The 15,608-nt window shown below is 44.3% G+C and overlaps 1 protein-coding gene across 13 annotated transcripts in view; it reads right to left on the reverse strand.

Moving 5' to 3' along the window:
• The window catches only part of slc24a2a (solute carrier family 24 member 2a), a 58,816-nt gene that overhangs the window by 17,442 nt on the left and 25,766 nt on the right, over positions 1 to 15,608 (reverse strand). For 8 of the 13 annotated variants that reach the window (XM_086197657.1, XM_086197659.1, XM_086197658.1 and 5 more), the window contains 3 exons: positions 7,470 to 7,516; positions 6,481 to 6,589; positions 2,320 to 2,334 (listed from right to left, as the gene is read on the reverse strand). In XM_086197657.1, coding sequence (XP_086053783.1) covers positions 2,320 to 2,334; positions 6,481 to 6,589; positions 7,470 to 7,516 — 171 coding nt within the window. The remainder of the gene's footprint in view (positions 1 to 2,319; positions 2,335 to 6,480; positions 6,590 to 7,469; positions 7,517 to 15,608) is intronic. The other 5 variants (XM_086197662.1, XM_086197663.1, XM_086197666.1 and 2 more) reach the window with 5 other exon arrangements.

Genomic DNA, 15,608 nt, shown 5'->3' on the forward strand with positions numbered 1-15,608 from the left:
TGCCGAAGCAAAAGGCTTTTAACATCGATTCTTTCACCCACCCAGCATGGATTGTGTGTATGCATGTGTGTTGGTGGAGGGGATGGAGGGATGATGGATTGGTAGGTGTCTGTTGGCTGGTCTCAGTTAGATAACATGCTGGACATGTGATAACCCAGTGAAACCAGGAAGAGTCTCTGGCGAAATATAAAAATCTGCTTTTTTTCCCTGGCTATTCTTTCCAGGGTTTGATGAAAACCCTGCTACCTTTGTCAACGCCGCTACCTCACATAGTTCTTAGGAAGGGCGATCGAACAACAAACGTGTGACATATGGCTTACTTATCTTGATGCATTATGAACTTTACTGTGTCTGATGCTGAAAATTGACAGTAAAAAGGCACAGTAGATACATTATCGAACAACGGAATCAATGGGGTTGCTACAGTGAGGTGGGGAGGAGGCAGCAGCACGGGCCAATCTGGAACTAATCACCTTTCAACATGGCAAAAAATGAAATGTTTTAAAATTCTGTTATTCATCATTATTTTTAGCTGATTACTTTATTCAAATATCAATGACTGCTGCCGGGCCACAGCTTCCACTGTCTGACCAGTTTAACCGATAATCACAGTCTGTCGCAATGAATGTGAAAGCGGGAGTGTGCATCAGAGTTAACCCTAATGACATTGTCCTCGCGGCACGGCGGTGCAGTGGTTCGCGCTGTCGCATCACAGCAAGAGGGTTCCGGGTTCGAGCCCCGGCTCCAGCACGGGATCTTTCTGTATGGAGTCTGCATGCTCTCCCTGTTCCTGTGTGGGTTCTCTCTGGTACTCCAGCTTCCTCCCACAGTCCAAAGACATCAAGAGGGGACCAGGCTGATTGATACTCTAAATTGACTGTAGGTGTGACTGTGAGTGTGAATGGTTGTCTGTCTCTATGTGTTGGCCCTGTGATGGACTGGTGACCTGTCCAGGGTGAACCCCGCCTCTCTGGGATAGGCTCCACCCCCCCATGACCCTTAAGAGGATAGATGGTAGAAAATGGATGGATGGATGGATGGATTGATATTTAAATTGTCATTTCACAACAAAATCAAATGAAGTCAAAGACTGTTTTGGCGTATTTGATGATTTCTGACAGAGGTATGCTATTACTAGCATACGCTGCCATTCGTTGCGCTATGCTAACTAGCTGTCTGAGCAAACTGACAAAGAGGAGAACAGAGGAAAGAAGGGTATCTATCTTCATGTCTGGCTCCAGGGAGGATGGACGATGAACGCATACCCCCCCCCCCCCAAAAAAAGTCAGAGGGGTGCCTTGAAATGCAGATCATTTCACAATTTCATTCTCTGACTTGCACAAACAAACTCACAGCATCCTCCAAGCTGAGGTCAGCTTTTAGCGAGGGCAATCTAATGGAAGGGCTCCTGCCAAACACGTGCAGCTAGAATCCTGTTTTGTGCGTCTTGCTTCAACCATCCTGTGACTCAACTTGACCCAAGCAGGGGAGTGAGAGCAACTCAGCCCGTCTCCCTCCCGGCCTCTCTTTGTAGCTCAATATTTGATGCCTCTCCTAAGTGATACTGTATGTGTCTCCGCACTGATGGAAAGAAAGATACAGGCACTTGTGTCTGGACGTAGCCGTACCAGACTATTGCAAATGAAAAGCATGCAGGATTAAAAGTCTATGATTAAAATGAAGGATGTTCACTTTAATAACAAGAAAGCCGCTCTTCTTGAACACATTTTTTTGGAGGCTGGTTAAAGAAGCGTGTGGTTAAAATCAACTACTGTTTGGTAAGAGCTGCTTATTGTAAAAGCCTGTAGGGGGGAGACCAACTTCAGACCGTTGCCATTAATTGATCTGTCAGGCTTTTTATCGATTATAAATCCTGATGAGTGGCATGTGGATAGGACTGAGGAAAACCGCTGACAGCCTCTCTCCATCTGCACATCCCACCGGTTTACGAGCTAAGCACAATGTCACCGAGCTGAAGGCGGCAAGGACATGGCGCTCCATGGCTGAACGCCTGCAGTGTAAAGGGGACTCCTGAGTTCATAAGAGGAGAGAGGGGATTTAAGACAATGAGGAAAACAATGCAGAAATGGTCACAGAGGGTGTCCAGGGAGACCACATCCACACAGGAGAATGGAGATTTGAAGAGAGTCTTCAGGGATGGACAGTACAGAGTTGACATACAGCACAGCAGCGCTTGGAAATGTATACATAAGGGAAACGTCAGGCGAGAGAGTCGCCTCCAGGCTGTTGGAATGAGAACAAACAGGTTTTTAAGGGGGGGGGAGGGGGAGGAGAGATACAGAAATTAGAATAACTCACCAGAGTCAGCAAATTCTGAGGGGGATAGGAGAGGAAAGAGAGATAGGAAGACAGAAACAGAGACAAGATAAATCCAGGTGATATTTGAGTCTGATCGAGCACAACTGATGGTCATTGCGCGAGGGCAAAAGAAAAAGCCTGTTCAAATATGGCAGCAAATTAAAGAAATGATTACAATGAAGGTAGTAACTTCACATTCTGGGATGAACAGATGAGCGCCCTCATGTCCGTATGCTCGACGTAAACGCCGTAAAACCGCAACTCCTTGTTTTCAATCCCTGATTGTTGTACGAATTAAATACAAAAGGAGATTAACATGTTAATTACTGTGCTTGCTCATCGATTTATATCCTGTTTCCGACCATTTCCCCATGTTTGTCTTTATACTGAACTAAAAAAATAAATAAATAAATAATTTAAAAAAAATTGCTATTTAATAAGAAGCAAGAAAACTGAATTTTTTTCCCCCCGGGGTTACAGGATCCCCCGCCCCCCCATTGTTGCTGATATCGACACGGTGATATTTTGCAAGCAGTTTCCCAGAGTTTATATAATATTCACATTTTGTACAAAATGGAAAAAACACATTTAAACATGGTGAGATTTTCATCATTTCTAAACAGCTTCGGAAACAAAAATCCACAACAACAAATGTACCGCAGTTAAAAACAGTGCGCGAAAAAAATTTAACGATATGCCAGAATTAACGTGCTTTCCTCCTTTTTTTTTGTTTTTTTTTCTCTCCCCCTGATGGATAAACTACTGAGAGAGAGAGGATCGCCTGCTTGCCCGCAAACATCAACTACCGATCCAGGATCGTTTCTTTTCTTTTTTTAAATTTTTTTTATACACGTCGAAATCTGTTTGCAGATCCTCAAGACTTCTGCTGCGCTTCTGGGACATGTATCACAGCATATATCACAGCATTAGTTTGGGTTATTGTATTAAAGTATACGTATATATTAAAAGTGTGCTGGCAATGGAAAAACTTGTAGTTCTCCCGAGGATGAAACGTGTGCGGAGATGTTTCTCGTACGCTGGTCACAAAGGCATACGCGAGACGGGCGGGACAAAAGAAACAATCACTCCCGCCTTCTTGTAAATAGGCATGATTATGATTCGTCTAATGGTGTCGACGAACTGGGATTTTTTAAAGTAAAAAAAACCAAAACAAAAAAAAGGAGAATGAACGGCAGATCTGTTGCTCTGGCTTTATTGGTCATGATAAAGAGTAATGGCGCACGTGTTGTCAACTATATATCGATTATACAACCACAACAGAAGTGAGCGTTGCGGGTGTGATTGATTCTACCAAACTAATACATTCACAGCTTCTTGTGCAGTCCCAAAAATTAGTTTCCAGGCTCTTGCAAAGGCCAGTTCATGAACTCGTAACAAAACAAGGTGAACGTCTAACTCTTCCAAAGTTGTTACGCAACTTCACGTTTGCGCATTTGAGTTGCAAACGCGTCCAAGCAGACTCGTGTCGTTTGTTTTATATCTCCAAACTGGACGTCAAAATTCGCAACAGAACTTTTTCAGTAAATCGTGCGGCTCTTCACGTCGCTAGGGTGAACCTAACGGCGTGGCAGATGAGTGAATATCAAGGTGAGCGTTGGAGACGCCACCCCTCACCTCATTTTGAGTCCTGAAAACAAAAAAAAACAAACAAAAGACAAACACAGACTCAAACGCACGCACAGACATGCACGCACACAGGCACACGCACCTCCAACTACCTCGCTTCTGAAAGCCTATTGGGTGAAAGCTAACCGGTTCCCAGCACTGACAAACATCCTCAGAACTCTCCCCTGACTCCAAAGCACACACACACACACACACACACACACACACACACACACACACACACACACGCGACTTATTTTGAGAAAAGGCCTATGAAAAATGTATGGATGGCGTTCTGCCAGCTCTCCTGCGACTGAGCTACACTTAAAGCTGAAGAGCACGCAAGGACAGGCAGTACAGCCTGCACCTTTTGATGGATGCACCTGTTCATGCGATGCGACGAGCGCACCAACAAAATGCTCCTTTGCTTTAATGATATCGGTAAATGTGCGTGGAAGGCTCTGCTCGTCTCTGGAGGGGGACGGCCTTCATCTGGCGCTTACGGTATGGGGTGGGGGGCATTAGGAAAATGTGTGAAACACCATATGAGTGTACTGCAGCGCGGGGAACCTTCCAATTAATATGAACATCCAAATCAAACCGAATCCCGGACTGACACGTTTGTTCTGTGTGCTCGTGAATTCAACCCTCAACTCCTGTCACGCGGTCGTTTCACTCGCTTCCAGCCCGCAACTCGCCAAAGTCGGTCACGTTTGACGAACTTTTCTGACATTTCTGCGGCGTGGAAGCAAGAGTTGGACCAGGGGTGTCCAAACTGGTCCAGTAAGGGCCGGTGTGGCTGCAGGTTTTCATTCCAACCAAGCAAATGAGCTGTGTGGACACAGCTTAGTTGATTTAAGTAGAATCAGGTGTTGCTTTTGCTCGGGTGGCATGAAAACCTGCAGCCACACCGGCCCTGACTGGACCAGTTTGGACACCCCTGAGTTGGACCATTGTCATTTTGATATCGACGGTGACTTATATCTTCGCGAGCGCGCACGATCTGGCTGATCGGCAGCGAATATTTCAGTCTGCGTTCACCTTGTGCTCATTTGACGCCCCCGAGCAGACAAAATATCTGTCGATGAATACTGTGCACATGTGAGCATCCGCACGGACTCTCCTTGATTTCCATTATAATCAGAGGCAGAAAGAGGAATTCACTCAGAGGTGGGACGCCTTGGACTCGGTGTACGACAGCGAGTAGATGTATGTTAATGGGCACTTTAAAGCACATCTCAGCACGGCGTATTAATCTTTCCTGGGCTGGCCCATTCTAGGCTTGGCTTTCAAGGAATGTAAAGTAATTTGGGAGAAAGCCGTAATGTCCTCAGCAGACGCTGAGGCAGACGCCTCCCGATGCGATCCACTCAGAGGGGAAACGTGTAGTCTGGCCTAAGTTTCTTCTTATGAGTGGCTCTCTGACCTTCCTCCAGCTGGTGTTTTGTCATCGAGCGCTGTCCATGCACATTTGCCTTCATTTCTATGTTTTTTTTTTCATGTCTTTGAGGTATATTTCATCTTTAAAAAAAAAAAAGAATCTGTTTTAACAGAAACAATCAACAAGACACAATGAATACGTTTGACCAAAATCAGTGACACTACTAGGCTGATGCAAATGTACATTCAGGTAAATTCATGTTAACCACAAGATTTTTCTGACAACCTATGCAGGTATTTACGTTTCCTTAAGTTTTCCCAATATTTTCTAGCGTTTTTTTTTTTTAAATTTTTCAAAACCTTTTCCAGGCCGGGAGACAGGCATTTTCAAATTCCGTGGCTTTTCCAGTTATTTCATGACTGTATGAACCGCTGAATGCATTTCTGAAGTCGATATAGAATCCAGCAAGCGGGCTTTAATATTTAACATTAATATCATATAATATATATATATTTTTTATTTTTATTTTTTTTATTTTTTTTTTAAAGGATTAAGATTCGTCACATCAAGAGATTCTTCCTCCACATCGGATTCAAGCTGAAAAGACAAGAGTCTTTAGTGACGAGAGTGACTCCTTCAAATCCTTCCCCAACCTCCCAATTTCCCTTTTCCTTCAGCTTTCGGAGGCAGGTTTGGATCGGGGTGACACTGCACCCCCCCCCCCCCCCCTCCAAAGCGAATCACCATATTCATCCCCTGTGCCGAGCACTGACACTGGCGTTTTACATTTCCTTTAGCTAAGCTAATAGGCCTTCATCTTGGATTAAAGGAAAATGATCTTCCACCTCTGTCGTGACAAAGAAAGTTCAGCGCTGTGTCAGAGCACGGCTATTTTTTTTTTTTTTTAAAAGGATCAATGGAGCGTGAAGGGGCCGAACAAGTACGTCAAAACGCTCCTGTTTTTTTTGTGTGTGTGTGTGTGTGTGTGTGTGTGTGTGAATAAACTTCAATAAAGACACGGTGGACACTCAGGGTCATTTTCTTCAAGTAAAGGTTCTTTTGAAATCGACACACGGGTTTTCAAAAGTTTCAAAGCAACAACAACCTGAAGGTAAAGACATTCACAACATTGCAGAGTTTGGTTTCCTGCTCACCTTCGCTTAAAGGGTCCAGCGTATGAATCATCAGTTGGAAAATGCTGTTCCTCATCAAGCTGTTGTGCAGGGAGGCGGAACTACCTCCCCTCTGAAGCCGAGGTCTGGCCTATGGGAGGAGAAATTACGCACTTCAATCACGCATTCTGCCGGAAATGCACAACGTAGGCTCCTTGCTGATGATGCACAGAGATGAGTGTCATGTGACTCACATTTATTCAGGAATATATCACACATTCCAGCTCCTTCAGTTACGCTGCTGTTTGAAAATATGATTCCCTAATCCTCTTTTGCATAAAATCCCTAAGTAGAACCTGCAACCCAGGAAAATTATGATAAAATGCCTCAGCTACTTATGACATAAGCCTTGTGGGTTCAGACATCCGTTCACAATTAAAGTGGCATTTAAGTTCCCAAAAACAACCCTTGCCAAGGTCACCCCAGTCCGTGCAGAACTTGAGAATTGTGGGAAATGAGGCACTGTGGTTTGGAGTGCGCCCACCGATCGCTGCCCACAGGTGATGCGTGGGCACGGGAGGTGCTAATTCACAGGCCCATACGGGGAGGCAAGGGCTTGTGTTTGTTCTCGGAGATGTGGCTTCTCAGCGTGACCCCTCAGAAGCTCCTTCTGCCGTCCTGTTTTATCCGCTTCCTTTACAGCCCGGATGACGACTAAACACACCAGCGCCCTTTTTAAAAAATTTTTTTTTAAAGAAACACCAGTGTCTTGGACTTTCAAAACATGCTCCTCTTTGGTTTGTCTTTTGCATGCTGTGTACGGAATGAAAAGGTTGTGGGGGGAAAAAAAAGGGGGGGTTTTAGAAACACGCAGAGCTACTCTGAACAAGGGGCGGCTGTAGGTTAGAGATAACACGCAGTGTGTCTCGGTCACAGTGTGGTGGGAGAAACACAAGTTAGACTACTGCATCTACATAGAGACGGGGACAAACACAGACGCAGACGGGCAGTGTCAATCAGACAACACCTACCGACAACTTGCCGTCATCCTCGGGCGCCCCAGGACTTGCCTTCTCATCCAACACAAAGAAAGAAGTAAAAGTGGGGGGGGGGGGGGGGGAGAGGGAGAGAGAAAGAGAAAACAGGACATAGATGTGAAGCATGCCGCACACAACCAGACAATCAAGATGAAGAGACGATAGAGAGAAACGTTACAGTGGCGGTGACTGTGATGGAAGTGGACAGGACTGGAAGGACAGATTCCTCACCACTGCTGAGGCCGCATGCTGCGTCATTGCAAGCTGAGCAAAAACTGATGGTGTTGACATGAATGACTTTCGAGGGAACTCGTTCATTCATTCATTCATTAAAAAAAAGAAGTCATTTTTATTTTTCTCATTTTCATTGAAGGTTGTACGCGTCGTGAGAGCAGAACGAAACATTAAAAGAAAAAAAAAAAAAAAGACCATGACCTTGCTCTTCATGTATATTTCCATAAAATCCGAGTCGTCATAATTGTGCTGAAAGACAGACAGGCAGACAAACCATGGGTGAAGAATTCCTCCTCAGCCACCTAACAAACATTGGGCTTCATTCACGATGAGTTATTTGCAAAATTTCGCTCATACACACTTCTTTTAAACCTCGATTTCTTCTGACGGACAAGCAGCAACACCCGATTACTTGTAATACTTTGCTCCTGACATCAGTTGTGTATTTTTTGTAACGCCGAAGCCATACTTGGCTGACGAGGTGCGAATTGTCTTTCAAGTACTCACCAACAGTTGTCTTTAGCTCACACAAACATGTTTTCGCCCCTGCGTCACTTCTTTGTAACCCCGGAATACAGAAAGCGCCAGCCCTGTATATTTAGCTTGAAGCTAATGGGGACTGGCGACTCACAACAGCTAGCAAAACCAGAAGTGTTGTAGTTTGTCAAATCAAAGTGTTTCTGTATTACGGACCATACAGTTGGACATGGAAGACATGGATTACACTGGATGATGCACTGTGAACCGAAGTTTGTGCACAGTTTTGCTGTTAGCTTCTGGCAAAAAAAAAAACCCAAAAAACTAAATGTGGCTGGTGCTTTCTGCATTCTTGAGGAACAAAAGTAGCTGGGGGGGGGGGGACAAAAAACCATTTGTGACCTCAAGAAACCCATTTGAGACAACTTAGAGGCAAAGTATCATTTCATAGTTTTTGGAAGCCTGGGTGATTGACAGCACACAATAAACATCAGGAGCAAGGAGTGACAGCCATCAGGTACTGCGTCCCATCTGTAAGACAAAATGGAGGGCTACAAAAGGGTATAGGAACAAATTTGTGCATCAGAAACTTTCACGAATGAGGCCAATTGCCACCTGAACTCGAAAAAGAAAAAAAAAATCTGTTTCTCTTGTTTTCAAGGGTCTCCCCTTGGGTACTGGTCAAGTCAAGTCAAGTCAATTTGATTTGTACGGCGCCAAATCGCAACAAAAGCTCTCTCGCGACACTTAACAAGTCGAGCAGGTCCAGCACCACACTCCTTCAATGAATTTACATCAGACAATTCTCTGCTCCACACATTGCTTAATACGGAGAGTAAAGACGTAAAGCCAGCAGATGATTGCATTTCAACTTCTTCACGCAGTTCAGAATGAGAGAATTAGATCAAAAGAATAGGGTTTATATATAAAGGCAAATGCACCAAGCAAAACCTGAGTAGCTCACTTATTGGCCAGGCTGTATCTTCCGAAAAGTTCGTCTTCTTTAATGTTTATAATTGCATTGGGGTCACCAAGCTGTTCCCTTCTGCTTCCAGTCTTTGTGCTAAGCTAAGCTAGTTGGCAGGTACTGGATCAGTGTCAGCACATATGCAAGTTCAAGTGTCGGAATCTTTACTTTATCATGTACTTCTCACAGCCCAAACGAATAAATGTACTTTGCACTCAGCAGTCTTCACTCGGGGGTGTAAAAACTCTACAACACTGCCCTGCAGGTTCACGCTGCCAGTTTTAAAGTCTAACTTTGCCTCAGAGAGTGGATGTGTGACTCCAGACTTTGAACAATCACTCAATCCTCCGCCATCATTCTCAGCAGGCTTATTTGGCGGCGACTGTACCGCAGTCTATTTTTGAAACAAAAGCCTTACACTAAACTGCCTGAACTACACTCACTTCATCTCCAAAAAAGGAAGAAAAAAAAAAGTGTGTTCATGTGTGAAAGAACTGCAAGGGAACAAAATACCCGGCATTTGTTCAGATCCTCATATCAAGGCTTTTGTTTCACAGCCTACACGCTTCCCAGACAGAAATGTGTCAAATGTGGAGGCACTGGTGTGCGTTGATAAGATGCACGCTGGCCAACGGAATGCAAAAATTATCAGGTTTCATCTTGTGAGCTTTAAAAAAAAAAAAAATACAGAGAAAAAAACCCCCACAATCTTCACATAAGGCCTTCAGGCTTGTTAACCCGGGGATTCGTTAGCATGCTAAATAATGTTGCGCCGCATAAAATCTCTTGAGAACTGTGCAGGAAAAAAAATGTGGTTCATGAGGTGAAAGTTTGATTTAGATTTATAGAATGATAAAAAAAAAGGTTTAAAAGTGTCTAAAGTGCCTTTATTTGGGGGGGGGGGGTTGTATAATTGTGAGTTTCCTCATTCAAATAAAATTCAACTTCTGCTGGGTTTCGTGTTAGCTGTGAATGACAGAGCACACTGTGTCACCGCTTCTATTTAACAGCTCATAATTCACCGTGCATTAGCTTTAGCCACCATGTAGTTACAGAATAATTGCAGGAATGAGGGGGCTGAAATTAAACGTTTGCCAAAAAAAAAAAAAAAAAAAAAAATGTAGCAGATGCAGAGCTAATCCAGAGATTTTCCACCGTTATTCCACCATAACCCCCCCCCCCGTGCTCCATCTTCCAGCTCATTCTTCGCATACTCAAGGTATAATTATTCCATTTCGCTCGCTATCACCCTCCTCAAAGGCAAGTCAGGAGGGTGAGGAGAGACCAGGTGAACGTGCCAGATAGAGATTATGCCATGGGTCGTTCATTAAGCCGGCGTTAAATATTATGACTAATAATCACATAGAGGGATTAGTATGTTCTCTGGAGTTTGTGTGTTCTCTAATGCCAGCGGCTCTGCCTTCCACTTCTTACGTAATGTCACATCAGGATCATTCTTGGAAGCGGATCAGCTGAGGGGAGATAAATGTCCCGCTGCAGCCGCGTGCGCATAACGCTGTGTTACGGAGAATTATCGATGAAGAGTGTGACATTATGTAAAAAAAAAAAAAAAAAAACACTTCCGCTTTTGCCTTTCAAATTGCCCACAGCTTAAGGGGGAACTTTCAGAGGAATCTGAAGACATGGCAACATCTGGAAAGCGGAGTTCTCACTTGGGAACAATTTGAGGTCACAGAAGAGGTCTGTGTCTGAAGGGATTTTCTGCTTGAATCTAAAATATACACTGTGCTTATGTCTCACGTGGAAACAGAACAGCTAACCTGGTTCCGTCTTCAGGCTCACCCCCCCCCCCCCTTTGAAAAAATTTTAAACCGGCCACTGCGCCTGATTGTGTTAAACCCTGCAAACTCCTCTGTACTTGCTACTCTGCTGCTTGATACCAAACAGCACTTCTTGATAAAAGACCAAAAAAAAACAAAAAACATTGAATTTAAATGTATTTCAAAAGAATTGATTTGAACCGTTTTGTATGGATTTGTCAAAAGTCTCATGTGTTTTGGCACGTTGATGATCCGGTGCAAGCTGCCGGATAAAATCCGGATCAGTTCATGAATCACCACCATCGTTCCGGTCTATGATCTGAGAAAGTAGTCAGCATCGGCATCGCCCTCCGATATCATACGAGGGGGAGAGAATCTGGATAAGGTGTGTGAGAGAGAGAGAGAGAGAGAGAGAGAGAGTGTGGAGAAAGCCAAACCTTTTCACAAACCTGAAAAGTAAAATCCTGCACAGCATTTGCCAGCATGTGCTTACAGTAGACCGTCTGTCTGTTCGAGCATGACAGAACACCCCTCGAGATTCACCCATCTACATTCACCGTGTCGGCACTAAACCGTCGAGCAGCACGACTGAGCAGTATAGCTCTCTCTCTCTGTCTCTCTCTCTCTCTGTCTCTCTCTGGATAATAATGATCTTTAAGGAAAAGAAGGAAAAGATGCATAACAAGTCAAGGAGTCATCCACTTGCTAATTAGTAACCCCTTCATTTTTCTAACAAGCAGAACTAATTACAGGAGCTGCCACGACTCTGATTTCCCACAAGACGATGCTCACAAGCCAAATTTGCTTCCTCTTACTTCCCCCTCCCATGAACCAATCAGACTTCTGGGGGGGGGGGGGGGGGGGGGATTGCTGTGTCATTTTTTTTTTGTAACAATCAATAAAATCCCAAACCATATGTGCAAAAAATATTTATTCATTTGCTATATTAAAATTAGCTCCAGCATAAAAGTAGCTGAGTAAACACAAAAGGTGGAATAATGACCTCGTGAGCCTGATCGGATCGGTTCTTTGTCGTTCCTGTCGCATCACAGCCGGCTTTCATCTGGAGGACGCGCGGAACAAAAGCTGAACAGGCTCCTTTGTTTTTGAGTTTTTACAAAACCAAAAAGGACCAAAGTTGATGTGTTTCTATTCTGCCACTGCGCTCACGCTGCAGAACTCCTGCTCCTGCCCCCGTCTTCTGTTTACCGGCGGAGTTTTTAATAAAGTTTCATGATGCCTTCTGTTTGGGTTGGGCTGTAACAGTACCGCTCCTGTTGTGTTGGCAGTTACTGATACCGACTGCCATTTCATTAGTCAGAGAAAAGTGGTTCCCAACAGGGACAACCACAGTAAACTCAATTGTTGACAGTGGTCTAAATTTAGTTATCCTAAGACAACTGGGTAGCCTGCTTTTATTCCAGTTATTAGATTGCAACACCTGCAGAACTTCACAATTTTCTCATTACAGCAGCCTCAATGGATAGCAGGCACAAAGTAATGACACTGTGTTTTTGATACAGTGGCTGAGAAGCCAAATATGATGCTGTACCGAACATTGGCTCCGAGGATGTGTCGATCTCACGCCCCCACTCTCTTGTTCCTGATCCAGTGATATTCACGGGAGCTGCAGGGACAGGCTCTCAAATGCTTTTTGACACCAAGACCACCAGAGATGCTATTTTTAATGGATGTCATTGAATCGGGTGCTCATAGATGTGTCTACAAGACCCACGGAAACGGTTCAATCTGCTTAGCTCATTTCTTCAAATTGAAAGACTTGCAAGAACAGGTAAAAAGATGCAGGCGCCCTGGCCTGATTTTAAACGATTCTGCCAGCCTTGCTCTCAACTAAGGGGGCCCAAACAGGAGCTCAAGCTTGATGCAACGGTTACTCAAACAGGAGTAAATGCTATATTTGTTTGGAACCATTCTAATTCACATGTTCATATTTAGTTTATTATGACGCTCAAAGGCAATGCAAACTATTCTAAACTTACTGCACGTTCTAATTAGGGCGCCGCAGTTCATTGTAAAGCTCATCATATTTTGCAGCGACATTTAAACGCGGTGACGTCATTCCGTCCTAAGCAGAAGTTTCTGACATCCACTTGACTACAGAAGGTCACACTCAAAGTAGCGCCACTCCTCATTATCGCTCCACCAAATAGACCACAAGTGAGTCAACCATCATGCCTCATCCGTCAAATGTGAACAAGTTATTTAGCCAGGGGCTAGCTTAGCTTTAGCTTCAGTGAATTAGGCCCAAGAGTGTGTGTGTGTTGACAGGAAGGAGGAACAAGCGAAGTTCATGTTTTACGTCAAGCCAGGGGTGATCTGAAAGATGCTACTGTTACGTTAGCCGGCCAAGTTAGCGGTCTCCATGTGTTCTTCATCATCGATGTGACAGGGCCTGGGATGTAAAAAAACATGGCGGCACGCCTGTCCTGACATCAGCAGTCATTTCAGCTCTTTTGTTTGCTGCAGGAAAAATGGCAGCTCATGCCTCAAATAAGCATATGGATCAATTCGCAAAATGTAAAAAAAACCCAAAAAAACATAATTTGACAACGCGTAATGTTCGACCATCAGATTTCATGATGTGGAGCTAATATAGAATATGTGTGCCCCTGCATTAAAGATGTGGTTAAATATATTTTCTCATTGTCTTATTGCCACTTTTTGTATTGGAATAGTTTCTCTTTTCTATCACTTTACGATCCGTAATCACTATCCTTTTATTTTATTCATTTTTTTTACTGTTTTTTTTCTCCTACGCTACGCGCTGTGAGAGGAGCGCAGTAAGGGAAGGACAATGGGCTAGCTTTCGTTTCTCCTCAATACCATCCGCGACTATGTTTTAAATGTGCGGGCGCATCTATCTATACAGAGCAGAGCGACTAACATAAATGAGGGATTATTGATATTGTAATTGTAGCCTTTGATATTGGTTCTTTGATTAAAATCCTACTAAAATATATAGAAGTGAAACATTCAGTGGGTTTTGAGGTCAGGTTTCCCATCACCTTTGTCTCGGGGAGAAGAGGAGGCGGAAGGAAGCTTTGGACGCTTCCTGCTGCCTTCACTGTCACACCCACATGTCGTCTTTCGTACAGAAAGGGTGAAAGCCCTGTCAGGTCACCTTGGTAGACCGGAGTGGGAACGATGCTCGGAGCAGCAGCCTGATGCATCATTCACCTGTCCACGATGGACGTAAGTGGGGAAGCTCTTAGACTGGGAAGAGAAGAGAAGCAGTTTTCAGCAGATGCACCAGCGCTTTTCTAATTAGCTTATTAGAGACAGCGATTGCAATCACTTGCTCTCTTAAATTGGAGATTCTCTGTTTGGCTGCGTGCTGTAAGGTCATTGTGCAGCTTGTGAGATCCATACATCAGCACTTTGCACGATGCAGACATCATCGCCCTAGATTTCGCAAATTACGGGTATTACACGAGGCCCATCTTTCAGGGCTGATGTAATGCTCAGCTGCTGCAGCTTAGCAAAGCCGATGCTGAGGGGTCGAAAACCTCCCCGAGGAAGGAGTTAAGACCCACCGGTCACCAGCCACCTCCGACCATATGCACATTTTCCATCTCGGCCAGTCTTGTGTGTCATTTCATACACTCATGAGATAAGGCTCCTGTTGCCCTTCACATGATGCTTTTACAGTGCAGATACATTATCTAATTCGACCTCGCTTTCAAAAATAGCTCTCAATCGATAAGGCTTTCAGTTTCTTGCAATGTTTCCCCTTCAGGCTCTCCCTCAGATGAAAAGAAAAAAAAAAAACTCATTTCAAGTTCTCATGAATACGTATAGAACGTCAGCGTTGCTAAATATGTCTTCCCCTTTACGACTTTGAACAACCAAAATAATCACCAGATGTGTGAGAGCTCTCATATTAGACCTGAATATCTGCTAGGAGCTAAAATTACCCTCAGGTCCAAACAACGGACAAATCAAATACTGTAGAAATGGCCTCCGATGAAGACAGCTGTAGCTCCTCGGGCAATGTGGGCCACATCAAAATTCACACTCATTAAGCATGAAAGACAAACAGCTTGGGGATGGGGGGCCTTTTCGGTACCACTCCTCTGCAGGGGCTATAAAGTGCAACGGCTTTGAACAATCCGGCAGTTAGTGTCTCTGGCAGTTTCCCAGTGCAAGATTATCAAGACAAATCCAAGACGAGGACCAACTGTCTGCAAAATCTATTTCAGGAAACCACTCGCAGGATGAGATGAGTTTTATCCCGATTCTCCTCTTTAACCCCGCGCCCCTGCTGTTTCGGTGAGACTATCCCTAAAAAGAGCTAGAAGATGAAGTTAGAACACTCAACTATGTAGCGGAATGCCAATTCGGCAAAGTGCAAAGATTAATTTTCATACACAAGATATTACGGGTAGCACTCAGTGCCGGGTGAATCACTGTGGTTGGGTATTATAAAGAGGCGGGGATCAGTGAGATTGAGGGGGTGCTGTCCGTGGTGCTGCGGGAAGAACAGGAACTGGGCTAAATTTGACCGCATCTCGACAGAGAACAAGCAGCAGGTAAATTTGCCCGCTAAGCACGGACGCACTACCCAACACTCAATCCACTGAATCCAGACATGCCAATTCAGTACCACCTTACATTTCTGTCTCTTCCGCGCTCCACGTGGACTGTTTACACGGA

This window comes from Aulostomus chinensis, chromosome 24 (assembly GCF_037954235.1).
Source record: "Aulostomus chinensis isolate RoL2024-O1b breed Wild chromosome 24, RoL_Achi_v1.0, whole genome shotgun sequence".
Classification (NCBI taxonomy): domain Eukaryota; kingdom Metazoa; phylum Chordata; class Actinopteri; order Syngnathiformes; family Aulostomidae; genus Aulostomus; species Aulostomus chinensis.